Genomic DNA, 19,478 nt, shown 5'->3' with positions numbered 1-19,478 from the left:
TTTTAGCCCTGTCTACCACTCATCAAGAATGATAATATGGTTTAAGACTGCAATATATTATTTTTCTGATTCACACATGCCTATTAGCATGGTGAATGAGGGCAATTTTGTCAACCAGCACTCCAAATCAGTCATGCTACAGATGAGTTCTACCAATTCTAGACTGAGAAGTAAGAAAATGATGACAACCTGAAGGTGAAAGTCTTAAGTATAACGACCTGTCATGCAAATAAAGGGCCTATTTTTGTACTGGTCCTTTGAGATGCAGACACCAAGGATATTACTGGGCAAATTACTATGTGAATGGAAACAGGGAAGGAGCCAGGCAGTATGGGAAGTCATCAGATTGCTATGCAAGTCTGACCCTGAGTGAAGGAGAGAGGGAGAAAAGGTAGGTGGAAGGGTCCCAGAGTGTCCTGCAGGTCTTGTGAAGTCACAGGGTATTACTTGGGTGAAAGCTGTCTACGAAGGAATCTTGTGTCCTCCAGGAAAGGACCTGCCTTAGTATCCCCACTGTGCTAGGTCACTGGTGGGGAGTGGCCCTTCAAAGGTGCAGCCTGGTGCCATTGCAGCAGCTGGGGCTGTCAACCAGTTATACTTCCTATATGGAGATCTGTGAGGCACAGTCTCTTGACAGAGACTCTCTGCCAGGGCTAATACTCCAAATCTCAAGGAACTGAGATTCTCAAGACTGCTGGAGCCCTAGCCACTCTGCCTCAAATAGCAGGGAAATCTAAAATTTTAAACATCAGTATTTTAAGAGGAGTAATAGCAATTTGTATAACCTGTGCACTGAAAATTAATTTTGGATTTTCATACATTGGAGTTTATAGTCTTGTGAATTGGTCACGGTTTTATGTCAGGTGAGGAGTAGTCCAGAATAAATGATGTACAGAATCTGTACAACAAACAAGACTCCCCAAAGATTGCTTTCTTTTTCTTCCTTTTTTTTTTTTTTTAAATAAAAACAGGATTCTCCCACTGCTCTGAAATGAATGGATTCCTGGTTGATTTAAGATGATTCTGCTTTCTAAATATGCCAGCTTGAATCCATGCAGGGCTCGGTGTAGTGGAAGTAAAGCAACTGCAGCTCCTGGCAAGGAAACTTCAGTACCCTGCAGAGCAGACCAGCAACAGATTTCACCCCAGAGGAGGGTACTTACGGGGAGCACCTTCTGCCATTTCAATGGCGGTGATTCCCAAAGACCACAAGTCACTCTGAAAAAGAAGGGGCAGACACACACATAAATTCAACAGACAAAGAACAACTTGGTTAAACCTGGCAATTGCTTCAGAACTGCCTGTGGGAAAGTCATTCAGTTGTCTGTTTACAAACCTGTTTCTTCCACTAACCTTCAAAGCAGAAACAGTCTTACTCACTTTTCATTGACAGTACCATTCATGGTATCTGGCACATGGCAGCTTATCAATAAATGTATGAAAAATAAATATAAAAAATTTTTAAATTAATTCATTACTGAAATTTATCTGTGAATTGAACCACAGGAAATTGCTGCTCTTTGACTGTTTATAACACCATCATTGAGCTATAATTGTCACATAATAAACTGCACATAAAGTACACCATTTGATAAGGTATAACATAGGGATCCTCCTGTGAACCCATCACCACAATCAAAACAGTAAATATATACATCATCCCCCAAAGATCTCATTTGCCTCCTTCCTTTTCTGCCTGAACCCATCCCCACTCTCCTGTCCCTAGGTAACCAATGATCTGCTTTCTGTCACTGTGAATTAGTTTGTAACTTCCAAATTTTTGTATAAGTGAAATAACATCATATGTGGTCTTTTGTATTCAGTCTCTTTCACGTAGAATAATGTTTCTGAAGCCCATCCATGTTGTAGCACATACCAGTATTTCACTCCTTTTTATTGCTGTGTAGTATTCCATTCTATGAACGTATCACGGTTTTTGCATTTGGACTGTTTCCAGTTTGGGCTATTACAGATACAGGTGCTGCAAACATTGGTGTACAAATCTGAGGGTGTATGCTTTTACTTCTTTTAGTTAAATACCTGGGAGTGGAATGGCTGGATCAGATAGTAGGTGTTATTTATATTCAATTGTTTTTAACTATAAAAACAGCAATTTCATATCGTTTTACCTAGTAAGATGAGGACAGGGAGACTTTTTGATGATGGCATTCACTGATGTCTCTCTTGTGCTTAGATCAGAGTTGGGCACAGTAGGAGGTACTCAGTGTATTTGTTGAAAAGATAAACAAACATTGTCTATTTTGTGAGTAGACTAGTATGTACAATAGAGGCCAGTATACCTTTATATTATTTCTTACGCTCAGACTGACTTTTATTCTCTGAACAGAATTTTCTAGGTTAATGCCTCCACTTCTACCTGTACAATCTCGATCTCTAACAATATTCTCCTCCCATACTCTGTCTTGTGGCTCAGTAGTCTCTAAATATTGCATGAAAGGGGGAAAACCAAGAGATGGGGGAAACCTGGTTAGAAAACACCAAAAAGAGGCTTGCTGCCTCAGTTCCACAGCAGATTGGTAAGAAAATCTAGTATCAATGGCCCACATCCTAACATAGATATCTCATTTTAAATACCTCATGCATTTTGTACATTTTTCAAAATTCTCCCAGATTAGAGTGATCAAAGGTAAGTTTCCTTGCTATTGCCATCAAACAAATGTCAAGACCACATGAAAAAGAGATGTAACTGGAAGAGAGCTTCATAAAATTCATAACCTTCATCCTGAGTCATTCCCTAGAACTAAGTTTTTCAATATCCTGTGAAGTCACACTCAGGGCTGTTCAGGAATTGGGCAGAGTCCTGCACAGTGTGGAGGTGGCTTTCTAGGGGATCTAGCCTCTTGCCTAAAGTGCAGTCTACCTGAGAGCAGGTGGCTGGGGCACATGTGTAACCTCACACTAGGAGCAAGGGGGATTCTTTAAATGTTACCAGTTCTCAGTTCAACCGGGAATAACAATGCACCTTCACAACACTATCATTCTAAGACTCCAAGGAACTCTGTGCATACAACACAACTCACAAAGGCAACTCTTGTCCCTTCTCTTTGTTATGTTTCAAGATATACACAAAGATTTTCATTAAAAGCAATCTGCACCCCACGTTTCTCTAGCCTAGCAAGTGACTGAGTTTCCCGGAGGCTCTTGGCCTCGCTGAGTGAGGTTATTTCCAGAGCTGATGGGGAAGGCTCAGCTCATCTATTACAAGTTGGCTCAGGAGCAATAACTGGTAAAGACGAAAATGCAGTTCTATTGTACCTGGGGTTTTATGGTTGATAGACAAAGATAATCATTTGGGAACATGAAAGAAACACTGAGTCATTTGCTGTTCAGGAGGCTTTAAACAGGAAACACAGCAAGAATAGTCTGGAAATAGTGGGTTGGCTCTTAAGGTCCCTGTGCTATTTCGATAAGACTCTAGTATCTCCAGGCCTTGGTAGTTCTACCACCATTTTCCCCAAATCCCTCAGAATTGAGTGTTTCTATAGTGTGAAATAAGGCACAAGTAAGAAGGTGGCAGCCAGGCTCCATGGCCCTAACTGCAACAGAAGGGTCCAATTTAAATGGCTTTCAAGTCGAGGAAGCTTTGAGCTGGGTTGAAAACCAATACATGTAAAACAAAATGATAGTTCTGGGGTAAGAAAAACGCAAGGCCAGGCCTCAGATCAGGGAGAAGGAAAATGCTCAGAAGGCCCAGATACACTTCTGCCTTTGGATCTTGACTCAACTGTTCCCTCGGCCTGCAGCACCTCACCAGTGATGTGCTGGCTGACTCCCTCACCTCCCCAAAGCCTGCTCCACCCCTGTGTTCTCAATGAGGACCACTGGGACCTCCCCCCAGCACTGCTCATTCCCCTTCCCCATATTTGTCCCCCACAGAACTAACCACCTCTAACATACGACATGTTTATTCATCACTAATTTACCATGTTTTGTGTTTGTTGCTTGTGCCCCTTACCTCCAGCACACATACCTAAGAACATAAGAGCCACACGGCAAGGATCTTTGTCCTGTTGTCTGATGTATCCAAAGTACCTAGAACAGTTCCTGGCACACAGTAGGCCCTTAATAAATATTTATTGAATGAATGAACAAATGAAAAACACTTGAAAGTAGCAAAACCTAAGTGTTCTAGGGCTGGTAGACTCTTTACAGATCACCTGGCTCAGCCTTTCATTTCACAAATGAGGGAAAGTGACTTACCCAAGATCAAAGAGCAACTTAGCAGCTGGTTTCAAACCAAGCTGCGTCTTCTGCTTCCTAGGCCAGTTCTCTTTTAACTAGCATCACAATCTAAGGACTGGAGTAGTCACCATTTTTCCCCTTATCAATTATTATAAAAATGCATTTTTAATACGTAAGATAATTCCTTCAGATTCCTACTTTGTCCATAGGTGACTGAAGGTGCTGACAATTCAATAACGGTGCTGAGATTCAGTGAGGTACTCCGGTTTCATACTATAAAACTGGCCCCAATTTCCCAATGGCAACATGGATTGGTAGAAAGAAATGGGTATTGATTGATTGATTGATTGAGATGAGGTTTCACTATGTTGCCCAGGCTGGTCTTGAACTCCTGGGCTCAAGCAATCCTCCCACCTTGGCCTCTCAAAGTGTTGGGATTACGGTCATGAGCCACTGCACCCAGTTGAGAATAGACTTTTAAGTCAGGCAGATCTGGATTCAAATAGTGGCTTCTAATTTAGCTACATGCAGAATGTTGCTCAGAGCTTAGCTTCTCAACTGCACAATGGAAATAACCGTGGCATGCATGTATTGATCAGGTATGCTGCTAGCACAAAATCTGGCACAGAGTAGGGCCCAAGAATATTGATTTCCTTCTCCTCCACTGTCAGATGACACTGCATTTGCCTGCCCAACTTAGTCTTCTATGATTTCCCTCTATTTAGTTGTGGCAGAAATTGTTTATTGGCTAACCCAGTGGTCATTTTCAACCCTCATTTTTCTTGCTGCTTCCATTTCAGAGTATAGCAAAGCCACACTTGCCTATCCTGATGCCGCTGCAGCTAAGGACGGCAGTTAGGGATGTGACATAGTTTTCTCCAATGAGACATAAGCAAACATCTTCTGGCAGCTTCTGCTTTTCCTGAAATAAGGGACGAATATAGCTGGTGTCTTGCTAACTTTTTCCCACTTCTTAGTGCCTTGAATAAAATATGATATCTGGAGCTACAGCATCCATCTTGCAACCATGAGTTATTGCCAACAAATTAATGATGCCAGGACAGAAAGCTAGGAGCTTTGGTTTCTGAAGACATCAGTGAACCATCACATCAACTCTGGACTGCCTGCCTCTAGACTTCTGGTGACATAAGAAACGTAAGTACAGACAAAAGCATTCCTAAGTGATAATACATATACAGCAATAATTTGAAAAAACATACTTTGACAGTAGGGAAATGGAGTGGTCTCATTTATTCGGTAATCCTGGATTTATCCCACAGGAAGCAAGAAGGTTTAGGGAAAAGATATGTACTTTGTTTAGTACACATCATCTCAGAATCCCTCTTGGGCAGCCTTTCCCTAAGCCCCCAGAACACCCCTTTCAAACCAAAGGTCACACCACCACAAATACCTGTGCATACTCTGCTAAGTCACATGACCTAGCTGATTCTGCTGCTCCCTTAAGCCTTCATTTGATATCAATGTTAGGATTTTTTTTTTTTTTTTTTTGGCTGGGGTTCTCTTGTTTTCCAAGAGGAACATTTATATTCCTGGCCATATATACCCAAAGCTGCTTGTAAGCTACACTTAACTGCCCATGCTAGAAAGCCATAAATGTCCTCGACAGGCCTTGTTTAAGCCTTTGGATACATTAGTGAGTCCCAAAGACACTTCAGAACTTAAATAAAGGAGAAAATGCTCCAATTATGACTGGCAAGACAGATCACAGGAGATGAGAAAGGGAAGGGGGAAGAACAAGATGAGGAAAGAGTCAGAGAGAGATAAGTTTCGTTCATGGCCATGGTGTGACTCATTTTGGCAGGAGCTGGGTAATTCATTATTCCAGAGGTGCTGTGCAGCCTAGCCTGTGGCATGATTAATAGCCTAGTGCTGTGTGCATTACAAACAGAAGAGAGACAAATTCTAGTGCCTTTGGGAAGGCAGAGGCAAGACAGAACTTTTGGCTGCTGGAAAGGGTGGGAGTGGGGAACAGCTGATACAAAAGCAACTTGAACAGAACAAGAGAGCATTCCTTCTGGGGCTGGGCTGCTCAACACAGTGAAGAAAAGCAACACTTTCAGATGTCTGAACCAGCCACACAAGAATGAGAGGCTGTGTGACACAAGACAAGAACCCCAATGGCCACCATGAGGTAGAAGGTGCCTATGCTCTGCAGCCAGACCCAACTCTGACACAACTAATAACTCTGAGCCCATTTTCTCAACTGCAACATGAAAAGAACACATATCTTGCAGGGTTGGTAAGAGAATTCAATAAGGAAATATATGCAAAGGGCCTAATATACAACGCAGTACACGCTGCATTGGGTATTCAACAAATGTGGGTACAGATAGACCCTTAGGGCCAGATATCATCAACTGGCAGTTCAACCAGCAAACCAGAGTCAGGTAAGATGGCAGGGAGCTCTGGTACTCAGTGGTGCTCAAAGAGGTCACAAGGACCGTGCAGACATAAATAAGAAGCTTAGAGGAAGCAAACAGGAAAACGTGTGTCCAGCTCCCTCCTCCAGACTCGGTCTCCCGTTCTCTATTGCTCCCTGCTGGCAGAGCCTGATAAGTAGTCAGATGGACAAACAGAAGGGAGGACAGCTGAGTCCTAGCTCTATTATCACAAAGCAGAGGGCAGCATGGCAGTCCAGAGTTGACAGACAATAGCTTAATAATGGGCACAGCCAGCATATTTTATTCAAGTTTCACAGAGCAGAAAGTAGTCTTTTGTTGGGTAACTTACTTGTAACTAGTTTTTTTTTAAATGTTCCAGGTGGGAAAAAGAAATGAATGCATTGTGTGTATGGTCCCTAGGGACAACATCTTAATTGAGTGGTCAAAGTTATAGAGAAGCAGATTCTGGCTCAATGTAAGCAGATAATTAGAGATGTGTAACACAAATATGAGGTTGAACCATATGAAACTGTTGCCAAATAGCAATACTTCCATATTATAACATAAACACAAACTATCTATAATATATATGTATACACTAAGTACTATATATTGAGTATTTACCAAGTGGTGGACACTGTATTAATCCCTTTATGTATATTCTCACTTTATTATAACCTCGGAATAAACAATTTATTATTCCCATTTTACGCAGGTTTATGAAAAGTTCAATAACTCCCCTGAGGTAATTTGCAAATAGGAGGCAAAGTCTAAACTGGTCCTGTCTGACTTCAAAGGACTGACTCTTATTAATTACATTATATATTTATACATTATGTTATCTAGACACAGAACTCAGGTGGTGAGTTAGGGTCACTGAGGTGGAGATAGTTATTACTAATCCCATTTCACACATAAAATAAACCGAGGACAGAAATCTTTAGTTCTTTGTCCATTTTCGCTTGCTATGTGACCAAAGGGAAAGTATTAGAATAGCTTCCTCTCTTCCCTTGGGGATCAGCATGTTGCCTGGAGGAGGTACTGCCTGCATTTAACTAAGGAATCCTTTATAGGTGGGTGTGAAGAGGAAGCCACAGAAATATGTTGAATAGGAGTTTCAGTTTCCTGTTGGTGACACTAACGTGCTATCTGGGTCCCCTTCCTTCTGATCGAATAGGGAAGGACCTTTGTTTGAATCTCAGTAGACAGATGCCAGGACTTGTTTGAGAGTGTAAACGCATCATTCTGCAATCTGAATATTGTCCTCTCAGGTGACACCCTGCACAGCAGAAACTCTACCACCAGTTAGGTTGCTCACTTTATTTCCAACTGAACCTCTTACTTAGAAGAAGTATTTCCACCCTGCCTGAATAATGCCAATTATCTGTGACATAGGGGAAAAGAGTACTTTCTCTACACCCAGAGCACAATATTCACCCAAACGCTGGAGGAGACACCCATGTCTGCAAATAATCTGCAGTACCTGTGTGAAAGTCTCATAAACAGAGTTTAGGCGAATAATAAACAACAGTGGCACAGATCAGGCCTAAGGACAGGAATCTGGTGGGGAGAGGGATGAGGGGGTACGCCATCTCACTGTGCATCTCTTACTTCATTGGTTTAATATAAGAGCAAGGCCTGTTTATGGCAAAAAACATAACAGGACAGAAAGATATAGAAAACAGAATTTTTTTTTTTTTTTTTTTGAGACGGAGTCTAGCTCTGTCGCCCAGGCTGGAGTGCAGTGGCGCGATCTCTGCTCACTGCAAGCTCCGCCTCCCGGGTTTACGCCATTCTCCTGCCTCAGCCTCCTGAGTAGCTGGGACTACAGGCGCCCACCATCTCGCCCGGCTAGTTTTTTGTGTTTTTTAGTAGAGACGGGGTTTCACCGTGTAGACCAGGATGGTCTCGATCTCCTGACCTCCTGATCCACCCGTGTCGGCCTCCCAAAGTGCTGGGATTACAGGCTTGAGCCACTGCGCCCGGCCAGAAATTTTAAGTTTTCCATTCACATGCCCTATTCAAAAGTAAATACTATTAAGTTTTTCCAGGTTCTTTATAGATTTCCCGTGTGTGTGTGCGCGCGGGTGTGTCTCCCTCCATGGGGTGGGAGGGGTGAATAATACTACATTATGTGTACTATACTGTGGCATTCAGCCACAGAAATTTCTTAGTGGGTGGTTCTGTTAAAGTAATAAATACACAGGACTATAAAATGCTTGGCAGATCCCATCCAACCAAAATGAAATTCAAACTAGGTTTAAAAAAAAATAACAATTTAAACAGCCTAGGCATTTTGAACAGCTTTATTAATTTCAAATCTTTTGAATGCTTATTATTAAATGGGAAAGCTTTCATTATTGCCCCACATACTTATCAGGGAAATAAAACCTTTCCTTTCACTTGAAGTGTTTTGACAGAATTTCTGAAAACAAGAAAGGAAGGGCCTCCAGGGGAAAGCCAGCATACCAGGCAAATGAGATTCTGGCACTCCTGCTTAGGAGAGGGTCTATTTTCAGTGAGTTACTTACTGTGCCCAGTAGATATCACACAAAACCAGACTCTGCAATAAGAAGCAGGAGTTCTTCAGGCTACTTTTCTACGGAAGACTTTATAACGTTGAGTTACTTTAGGTTTTATAAAAAGTTATAGTGGTATTTAAAGACATCTTAGACACATCAAATAATAATCGGTAAACAATAAATCAAATAACAAAACTCAGCTATACTCTTTTTCTTTTTGTTCTTGTCTTTATTTTACAGGAAGGACTTTTGTGGTAAGAAATCTAGTAAAGTCTGGTGGCCAAGTCACCCTTTATTCTAAATATACACTGTCAGCTGAAAGTGGCTGTAGCACATGAGGGCCCAAAGTGTTGACATCAAGCTTCTGGAGCTGGGATACACCACTGGGCCAAGTGGACCACCAAACACACAGTGAAATCCTCGGGCTTTGACGGGGTCTCAAATGAACCTTCTATCAGAAACAGCATGTACAGATACAGCTTGACTAACTCCTTATACACAATGGATAGTCTATAAACATGCACTGAGTGAATGAATAAATGATTTTGAAAATCAGCATATTGTCAAGTTGTCCCCTGGTGACAGGTCACATTCCTAAGGATACTGAACAGAAAAGGGGATAATATATGGTGCCAAGAAAGAAGTAGTAAGGTTATTTAAAGATCAGCATCTTTTCTGGCCCACTGTAAAACTGTGTAAGTGGATGAAATAAATCTGCAAAAATCCCCAAACCTTCTACGATACCCCAACAGGGTATGGCTTGGTTTTGTTCTTTATTATTTACTATTTGATTTGTCTAAGATGTCTTTGAAGACCACTATGAATTTTTTTTTAAACCGAAAATAATTCAGTATTATAAAGTCCTCCGTGGAAAAGTCTTCCTTATTCATTCTTTTGTCGTCCTCCTCTTTTTACCCATGGCAAATAACCAGTGAAGCTCATATCCCTGCCATGACTTTTTCTTCCTCTTGCACAACCTACATTCCTGACAATCCTGTTAAACTAATTTGCACTAAGGTCTAAATGACTGACACAGTTGAACCTATTCTATCAGGATTCTTTATTTAAAAACACACACACACACACACACACACACACACACACACACACACAGACATTCATCTTCAATCTTTTTAATGTCTCAGGATACTTTTATAGCCAGGTGAACCTTCTAGTACCTCTGAAATCACTGTGCAGCATGACGACCTCTGTGGCTACTCATGCACTAGGCTTTGCCCATACCTAGAGTTATGCACTGGTCTCATACCATTTACAGTGATTTTAAACTATACTCCTCAGCCATAATCTGAGGAAAGAGGACCAAAATATCAGTTTAATTCCAAGCTTTGCTTGGCCAGAAGGAAAGCCTCTTCTAGATACCCTACTGAAAACAAGTCAGTGGTAGGCACCCACTTAATTTACATAACAAAAGTCCCATATATAGTGTAGTCAGTCACAATACTTAAAAGATTAAGCTGAGGGTAAAAGCTGCAAACACTGATTCCTCATGCTATGTTACATAGTAATCTAGAATATCTGTGGCCCAGATGTAGACTAGTTAGCAGTTGTTAGGTATAACTATGGTTTGAAGAATTGCTTGTAGCTAATCATGACACACATATCTGGCCTGGAATGTATATTTTGTAGTGGCTTCTCTGAAGGGATTTGCAAATGGAATTATTTAAATATGCTTATCATTAGCAGTTTAAAAAATGACACTTATTTTGGCAGGAGATTAATTTTTAACTTGGCAGCTGTTTTCAGACAGATTGTTGTCAGGTTATTACAGTGACTAACTTTGAAGGAAGGAGGAAATTTATGGGAGATTATTATGTTTTCAGACCTTCAAGCTTACAATTCCCAAAAAAGGTAAATTTTCTGTCAACACTGAGATACGGGGCCTCAAAAATGCTGCAATGTTTACAATGCATCTTTAAGACCTGATTTCAATAATAACCCCACATGTCGAGAACTAAAAATATTCCTTAAAAGTGAAATTCTTCAAATATACTGTTCAATTGGTAAACTGGAGATTTATATGGAAGTACATTACAGAGGAGCAAGGTAATATATTGGAAAGGGCTCTGAACAGAAAGCTTGGAGACCTGCGTTCAGGTGCTAACTCTGAGATGATCACTAACCCGGTGGGCACCTGCAGATCTCGGCCTCAGTTTCCTCATCTGTTAGATGAGAGTATTTACAGAGGATCATTAAAGTGTTTTGGTGAAAAGTCCATGCACCTCTGAAACCAGCGCAGGTAGATCAAGTTTTGCCCAACTTGTCCTGTAATGCACACAAAGACCACAGGGTGTCTGTCTACCTAATGCAGAGCCTGGAAACCCACACACAGTTCCCAGATCCCATTGCCCCTAATTTTATTGTCTTGACGTTCAGTCACCGTTCGTTAGAAAGCCATGTCACCTAAAAGCCCAGACAATAAAACTGAGGGGCAATAACCCAAAATTATGTTTGGTTATTGGCTAGCAGAAAAGAGAAGGGCTTCTTGGAGAAATCTACTTGAACACAGCTTTGAATTTATTAGCAGATTTCTAGTTTATAATATAAAGTAACAAGTCACAAATCAAATTTCTACGAAACATCAGGACACACGACAGAAATACCATAAAGTAGTCACCAATATTCCATTTGATTCCCTCTCATGAAAAAGAAACCCCAGATAATTATACTTCGAGCATCGTAGACGTAAGTCAGATTATTCTCAATCAGAAAAAGATGACCCAAGACAACAAATTCACATCTTAGTTTAACGTAAAAAGCTCTTAGAATATACACTCTTCCAAAACTCTCAACCATAACCAACATGGAAATCTAATGTATTTTCCAATGAGAAGAAGCAAGAGTAAATTCAAAAATATATAACAAATGATTTAAACATTTTTTTTTTTTTTAACAAACAGGCAATCAGATTAAGATAGGTGAATTCATTAAAAAGATCCCCACTTGAATGTCTTGTAAGTCTTAAACGCAAATAATGTTCTTCAGTTCTCCCTTTGGGTCACATAAATCATAAATATAAAGGCACGTAAGAATTCTCCCGCTGCAAGACTCAGGATAAGATGGTAGGCATAGGTTTGAAACACAACAAAGAAGTCATACCTTGAAATCATATGTGGCATCTGGGTTTTCGTCACAGGCAATAACTTCTGGTGCCATCCAGTAGGGAGTTCCAATGAAAGTATTCCTCCTGCCCACAGTTCGATCAAGCTGGGCACTGACTCCAAAGTCCACTATTTAAGAGGAGAAAAGTAAATAAAGTCTATGAACTTAGGTTTTATAGAGCGATTAATGAATGTGAATTATTTTATTGTGGTAAAATGTACATAACCTAAAGTATATAATTTTGACCATTTTAACATGTACATTTCTGGGGCACTAAGTACATCCACATTGTTGTGCAACCTTCACCACTATCCATCTCCAGAATTTCTCATCTTCCCCAGCTGAAACTTTGTACCTATTAAACAACAGCTCCCAATTTCCCCTTGCCCCAACCCCTGGCAGTCATTCTACTTTCCATCTCTATAAATTTGACTGTTCTCACTACCTTGTATAAGTGGAATCATATAATATTTGTCTTTTTGTGACTGGCTTATTTCATTTAGCATAATGTTGACAAGGTTCATCCACATTGTAGCATGTGTTAGAATTTCCTTCCTTCTCAAGGTTGAATAATATTCCATTGTATGTATGGACCACATTTGGTTTATCTGTTCACCTGTTGATGGGCACCTGGGTTGCTTCTACCTTTTCTATACTGTGAATATGTTTTTAAACTGCATGTATAACTGGATGAGGTGTATCAATGAGGAAGGCACAAAGAGTTACATTTGGTTACACCAAGGCTTCACAAGGACCAAAAATAGGTGTTAAAAAAAAGTAAGCTTAGTTGTCATAAAGGGTAGTATTTTGGGGATACGAGGCAAGTGATTAAAAGCAAAAGTCTGGAGTCAGACTCCCTAAGTTTGTATCTCATTTCTGCCACCTACTAGTGGTATGACCCAGGGCTAGTAGATCAACCTCTCTGAGCTTCGGTTTCCTAATCTGTAAAATGAGGATGATGACATCTACACAGAGTTGCTCTGATGTTTATGAGAGATAATCCATAGAAAATTGTCTTGTATAGGGCCTGGCATATAATATACACTCAACAAGTAACCGTTAATTAGTGATGCAAGAAAGCTCTCAGGGTAGCTTATCTAGTTGATACATATATAACTGCTTAGCCTCTACAATGTATACTTTTGTTTTTAAAAGAGAATATTCATGAGATGAGAAAGTTTGGCCCCAAATGTTAACTAAGAAAAAAAATGGGTATCATATATTTCAACAAAAAGGAAGAGCAAATGTTTGAGATATAAACATAGAAGATGTTTAAATCTCTTTGAAAATATACAATCATATGGACAGTGATCCTTTTCGAGATGACAAGTCACATATCCTACTGGATATTTTTCAATTCATGCTCTTACTCATATACACCAAGCAGTCAAATGCATGTGGTAATTCTCTACTTTATTTGGACAGTCCCAGATTTGTTGCGGAAAGAGCTCTAATAGATATGCCAAAGAAAAGGATTCTCCCACTGATGCAAGTGGGGGTAATCAGTATGCACCTAAAGGAAAATATTGAGCATTCATTTTGTACAGGAGCCCAAGGTAATAACAAAATCAATGTAAATATAACTTAAACCTACAGGAAGACAGCAGGAATTGATTATTCTGAATATGCCTAACCGGGTATATTTTCATGGAAAAAAATTGGGTCCTAGTGCTCTGTTATAGCAGTAACAATATAAACAAACTGTAAGATATAGGAGGCCATTTCAAAGTTTGTCACTTCTAATCTTTGCTGAAACAAAGAAACTCAATTATTTCTATATATTGATTAAGCAAGTGGTTCTGTTCCCACATTATATATAATTCATTCCTCAGAATGCCTTGAGAAAATATTTTTTAAAATAGACAAACATTTTCCTTTCTATTTTTAGGGCAATGCCCTCCAAATCCACAGTAGTAAATTAACATTAATCTTTTAGAGCTGTTAATATAATCTCATCACTTCCTGCAATTCCAAGGCTCACAGGATTCTGCTCTTACCGAGTTTAACTTCTGCATTTTCAGTCAGCAAGACATTTTGCCCTTTAATATCTCGATGAATCACTTTATGCTGGTGCAGGTGACTCAGCCCCTGGAGTGATGAAGAGTTAAGAAGGGTTAATAGGAGCAAAAGCCAACATGCCAATAAATTATTTTGAATGTTAAGGATCCAAAAACTTTACACTCACCCAGACATACTTTTCAGAATTATAATCACATCTTTCATGTTATCATAGTGCTCTTCTAACTGTAGGCAATTGATCAATATAAATTAAAATACACAGACAGTCCTTGCAATGCATGGTGCTGTGTTTAATGAAATGCTTGCATATCGGATCTGATTATCAGGTATCAGGGAACCACACAAGTGATTATATGGTTCCAATATGAACACGAGTTTCAGTTAATACTACTGTGAGAAGCGAGGACTGCCTGTATTTGCTAGTTTGAAAGAGAACCATCTACACATTCTCTGTATAGAAAACTAACCTGATGTAACTGAATCCCTGCATGATTTTTGGCAATATTTGAATTTAAAAGTTAAAATTTACTTTCTGTTACCCAATTTCATTGAATGATTGATTGATTGATTGAGATGGAGCCTTATTCCGTCGCCCAGGCTGGAGTGCAGTGGCGTCATCTGGGCTCACTGCAACCTCTGCCTCCCGGGTTCAAGCGACTGCCTCAGTCTCCAGAGTAGCTAGGATTACAGGTGCCCGCCACCACGCCAGGCTAATTTATTTTAGTAGAGACGGGGTTTCACCATGTTGGCCAGGCTGGTCTTGAACTCCTGACCTCAGGTGATCCACTCACCTCAGCCTCCCAAAGTGCTGGGAATCCAGGTGTGAGCCATAGCAGCCGGCCTTGTTATACAATTTTAATTAAGCACAGTAAAATATTTCTCAGACCAGCCAAGAAATTTCCCATTGGCTTTACCCATTGTGCCTTACATTTAAAAAGAAATACAGTTTCTATTTCCTTTGTTGGCATTTATCACTGTCATTTTTAGTTTATGCTATTTGTGACTTTGTGCTCATTATGTGAGATAATTATTCAGTGACAACTAAACCTGTTTGTGTTCCATTTCTTCATGAATTACTCTGTTTTTGGCCTCTTTGTGGTGTGAATTCTTTAACCTACAGACTTACTCTAAAGTAGTCAGATATTTTTCAGATAAATTATAATCTAAAAGAATCTAAAACTGGAGTCTTAAAACAAATTATTTTATGCTAACACTTGATAATTCAATGTATCAGGTACCCAAGTGCACTTTATTATTTATAATTTTTTGTTCTTTTAATCTTCTCCACAACAACAAAGTCATGGTATGAAAAATGAGGTTGACAGGTAAAGAAACAAAACGGATATCTGAATTCTCTTGTCAAAGAAATTCAGCATGAGAGCACAGAGGTCCAAGAAGACCCACATATACATTCAGAAATATCAGAAAACATAAACCATGTTATAGAAGGGTTTGAGGCACTGGTTTAGGTCTTAAAAAATTGCCTTTCTTATCTGTTCAGTTTGTCACAAGGTAGGCATCTAGCAGGTTTAAATGTGTGGTTTTCACAGTGTTTATGTACCCCCGAAGTGGCTGAAAGCAGATACCAGAGCATGGAAGTGAGTCAAAAGTTCTTCTAATGAGATCATACAATGCGTGGAGGTCGTCTCTAAAACCGCTTGTGGCCAGAGACCTTTGGGTGATCAAGTGTCTCTTCCAGTGAGTCATGTCTGAAATGCCGGTATCATTTCCGAGAATGTACTGGAAAAGGAGGAACGCCATTGTTTCCACACATTGAGAATGTGTGAAAGGTACTGAGAGATGCTCATGTGATGAAACATCTCTGCTGCTTTTAGAACCAAGATGAGATCAAATGACTGATCCTCTGGAGGGCTCCCCAGCAGTGCAGAAAGGCGTATCAGGCAGAACCAGCCCTAGAGACCTGACAGGTTCTTGGCATCCACTGAGTGGTCAGGATGACTAAATAATCCATCATGCTCTACTGAATGAGCAAAATTTTAAGTCAGAAATTCAAAGTAAGTTTGCACAATGGCACATCAAAACAGAGACAAACGTCAGATGTGAAGGAAATCAACAGCCAGGCCTCCGTGTTTCCTCTCAAATTTGGTTTTGTGTTCTGTTTAAAAACACAAAATATATAATTTATATTTTTGCCTACCCCAAACCATGGATGTATGTGTTTTTTCTTAAGAGCTTTAATTGTTATATTTTTCCCATTTATATCTATAACCCAGTTGGAATAAATTTTTGAATATGGTATGTAGCAGGTGTCAAGTTTCATGTTTTCTTATGGATATTCAACTGATCAAGTACTATTTACTGATAAAAACACCCTTTCCTTTGTCACAGACCAGGTGTCCATATGATGTGGGTCTGGTTCCTGGATCCTTGATTCTGTTCCTTTGGCCATTGTCTAATCTTGTAACAATACTACTCTGTCTTAATTTATTAGTAGCTTTATAATAAATCTTGATAACTGGTAGCATAAATCCTCCAGCTTTGTTCTTCTTCTTCAAGATTGCCTTGGTTATTCTTAGCCCTTTGCATTTCTATATGTTTGAAAATCAGCTTTATAAATTTCCACAAATATACCTATAGGAATTTTAATCAGAAGTTTAATGAAACCATGGATCAAACTGGGTAGAAATGACATCTTAACAATATTGAGTAATCTGTGAAATAATATATGCCTCCATTTATTAAGGTCTTCTTTAATATTTCTCAGTGATATTTTGTAGTATAGAAGTCATTCACATCAATGTTATAATTTTAAAATTCCATTTTCTATTTGCCTTTTCCTAATTTGGTTTGCATTTAATGAACAGACATCGTCTTCTTATGCCTTCCTTCTTTTTTACTTCTATGCATTTCATCCATTCACCCAAAGCATATAATGCCTTCCTTCTTTTTATCTTCTATGCCTTCCTTCTTTTTAACTTCTATGCATTTCATCCATTCACCCAAAGCATATAATCTATCTCTCAAAGGCATACCTTGAACACACAGTAAAAAGTTTTAACTTTTGTTCCCTTAAATTAAGAAGGCAGAGCCTATAAATAAATAACAGTGGCCAGGAAGATCCAGTAAGAATGCTCAGTAGACATAATAATCTCCATATTAGTAGGAAGGGATGATTAAGCTAGTCTGAATGAACTAAAATATGCCCAGTTACTTTCTTCTTCCTGAACTCAGCTCAGCAAATATGATACAATTGCCTAGATTTCCTGATTGGGGGATGTATGGGAAAACTGGGCAAACAGGCAGTCTTGTTCAGCTATTTTGATTAGTTTAAGTGATTAGGTCACAAAGATTTATTTTTAAAGGTAAAATCAGTTAAACTAGGTTGTATGTATAGGAATGACTAAAGTCACACAATCCTTATAAACTTTATATGGTGGGAAGGTATTACACCATTAGAGATAATATATTAATTATAAACTTTCACAAACAGATAAATGAGTGATCAAAATATCTCTTTATGATCTAAAATCAGGTTTCTAATTGGAAACAGCATTGAAAATGAATCCCTTATTAAGATAAATCACCCAATGTCAACCTAAATGAAAATATGCTCATGGCCTATCTCCAGAACGGCGCTTACTTTCATCAGAGCAGATCTTCACACCAAATTACCACCAGCACCACCACCACTGATAGGATGAACTTTTAAAGAGTTTTTGATATGCTTATGAATTTCACTGGAAAGTCACAAAATTCAATCCCTCCTAAGATATCATGTGTTGCTTGGAGACTTTGGGAGGTGGGCCAGTCCCCACTCATAACCTACCCGTAAGATTTCCCTGCAGATGTATGCGATCCACTCCTCTTTCAACGTGTTACCCTTCGTGTTCTTGATCAGGTCGGTGACAGAGCCAGCACCACAAAACTCCATCACCAACTGGCAAAGGAAGCAAACAAGCCATTATTTTAATGGTGCTTCACAGTTTCCATTAAGTTGGGGTAAGAAAGCACAAGCAACTGGCTGCTCTGGAATGCCATTCCTGCAAAGAAAAAGTAATCATAAAAAAAAAAAATAAAACACAAGCTTTTACCTTCATGTATTCCCAAAATGATATAAAGGAAACATTATTTTAAAATTTTTCAACCTGTAAGTTATAGTTGAAAATTGAGGAAACTCTCCATATTCTTTTTTTTTTTTTAATGGGAGCAGGTAGGTGACTCAGACAAAATTGAGAATATCTGTTTTTACTCAGCAGTCAAATTTTCACATAAAAGTAGCATTATTCCCCCTTCAGAAAGAACTGTGGTTCTCTAGGTGTCCCAACTTAGGGTTACAGAGGTGCACACTGTTTATGTTACTGGTTTGTAAGTGGCACTGTAGGCTGTCAGTGTAGGAACTATCTGTTTTTAATTAACTTCAGCGAATGTTCCCAGGAGGTTGGACACATCAAATAAATTCAATAAACAATAAACTCTAATTTAGCACCTTTCATGCAAAAGCTCCAAGCACTCTATGAATATAAACTCATTACAGTACTTAGCAACTTATAAAATAGGCAGAAAATAAACATCACCCTTACTTAATGGGGATGTAGAGACCATATGAAAAAAAAAGCCATCTATGTGCTTTTACATGCATTTTCTAGGCTTAGAAAAACACATCCATTTCCAGACTTTTACCTTCAAAAATATCTTCAACAAAGGTCACCTTACTATGTACTTATATATTTTTTATAATTATACAAAAAGAATTCAGAATAACTAGCAATCAATTCCTGACTTGGTAGTAGAGACAGAACTAAAATGGAGCCACAATAAAATCATATTGATGGCTTTGGCTTTGTCCAAATCTACATTCCTGATATTAGCACTATGTTTCCAGGTCCTAAAAGATACCTCATCAGGCTCCAAAATCTTCAGGCAGAAACTATATTTTCTTTTACTTTGTATACCTAATAGAAACAATAAAATCTCATAAGACTCATTTCATGAGTGAGTTTCCAAAAAAGCCTGTTCTGACTTGTCTTCTTATGATTCCACAAAGGCTAGGGAAACCTTTCCACCTCCTCCAAGAAGCCAGAGAAGTTTCAAGACCTGTAAGTGTTTATAGGGAAATTTGGGAAGTGCCACAAGTAGACTACATCCCAACCAGATAAAAGTTGGGAAATTACAATATGTAATAGCCCAGAAACTATCAAAGACCACAAAATCATGTCAAAAAGGATTCAATTTGATGAGACTCCCAGTGGTG

At 39.2% G+C, this 19,478-nt stretch overlaps 1 protein-coding gene across 6 annotated transcripts in view; it reads right to left on the bottom strand.

Annotated features, from left to right (window-relative positions):
- Window positions 1-19,478, bottom strand: part of TNIK (TRAF2 and NCK interacting kinase) — a 402,893-nt gene that overhangs the window by 116,547 nt on the left and 266,868 nt on the right. For all 6 annotated transcript variants that reach the window (XM_030929436.1, XM_030929450.1, XM_010360215.2 and 3 more), the window contains 4 exons: window positions 18,054-18,164; window positions 14,245-14,335; window positions 12,245-12,375; window positions 1,164-1,218 (listed from right to left, as the gene is read on the bottom strand). In XM_030929436.1, coding sequence (XP_030785296.1) covers window positions 1,164-1,218; window positions 12,245-12,375; window positions 14,245-14,335; window positions 18,054-18,164 — 388 coding nt within the window. The remainder of the gene's footprint in view (window positions 1-1,163; window positions 1,219-12,244; window positions 12,376-14,244; window positions 14,336-18,053; window positions 18,165-19,478) is intronic.

This window comes from Rhinopithecus roxellana, chromosome 1 (genome assembly GCF_007565055.1).
Source record: "Rhinopithecus roxellana isolate Shanxi Qingling chromosome 1, ASM756505v1, whole genome shotgun sequence".
NCBI lineage: Eukaryota > Metazoa > Chordata > Mammalia > Primates > Cercopithecidae > Rhinopithecus > Rhinopithecus roxellana.
The sequence above is the reverse complement of the archived record's forward strand: the minus strand, read 5'-3'. Positions and strand labels throughout refer to the sequence as shown.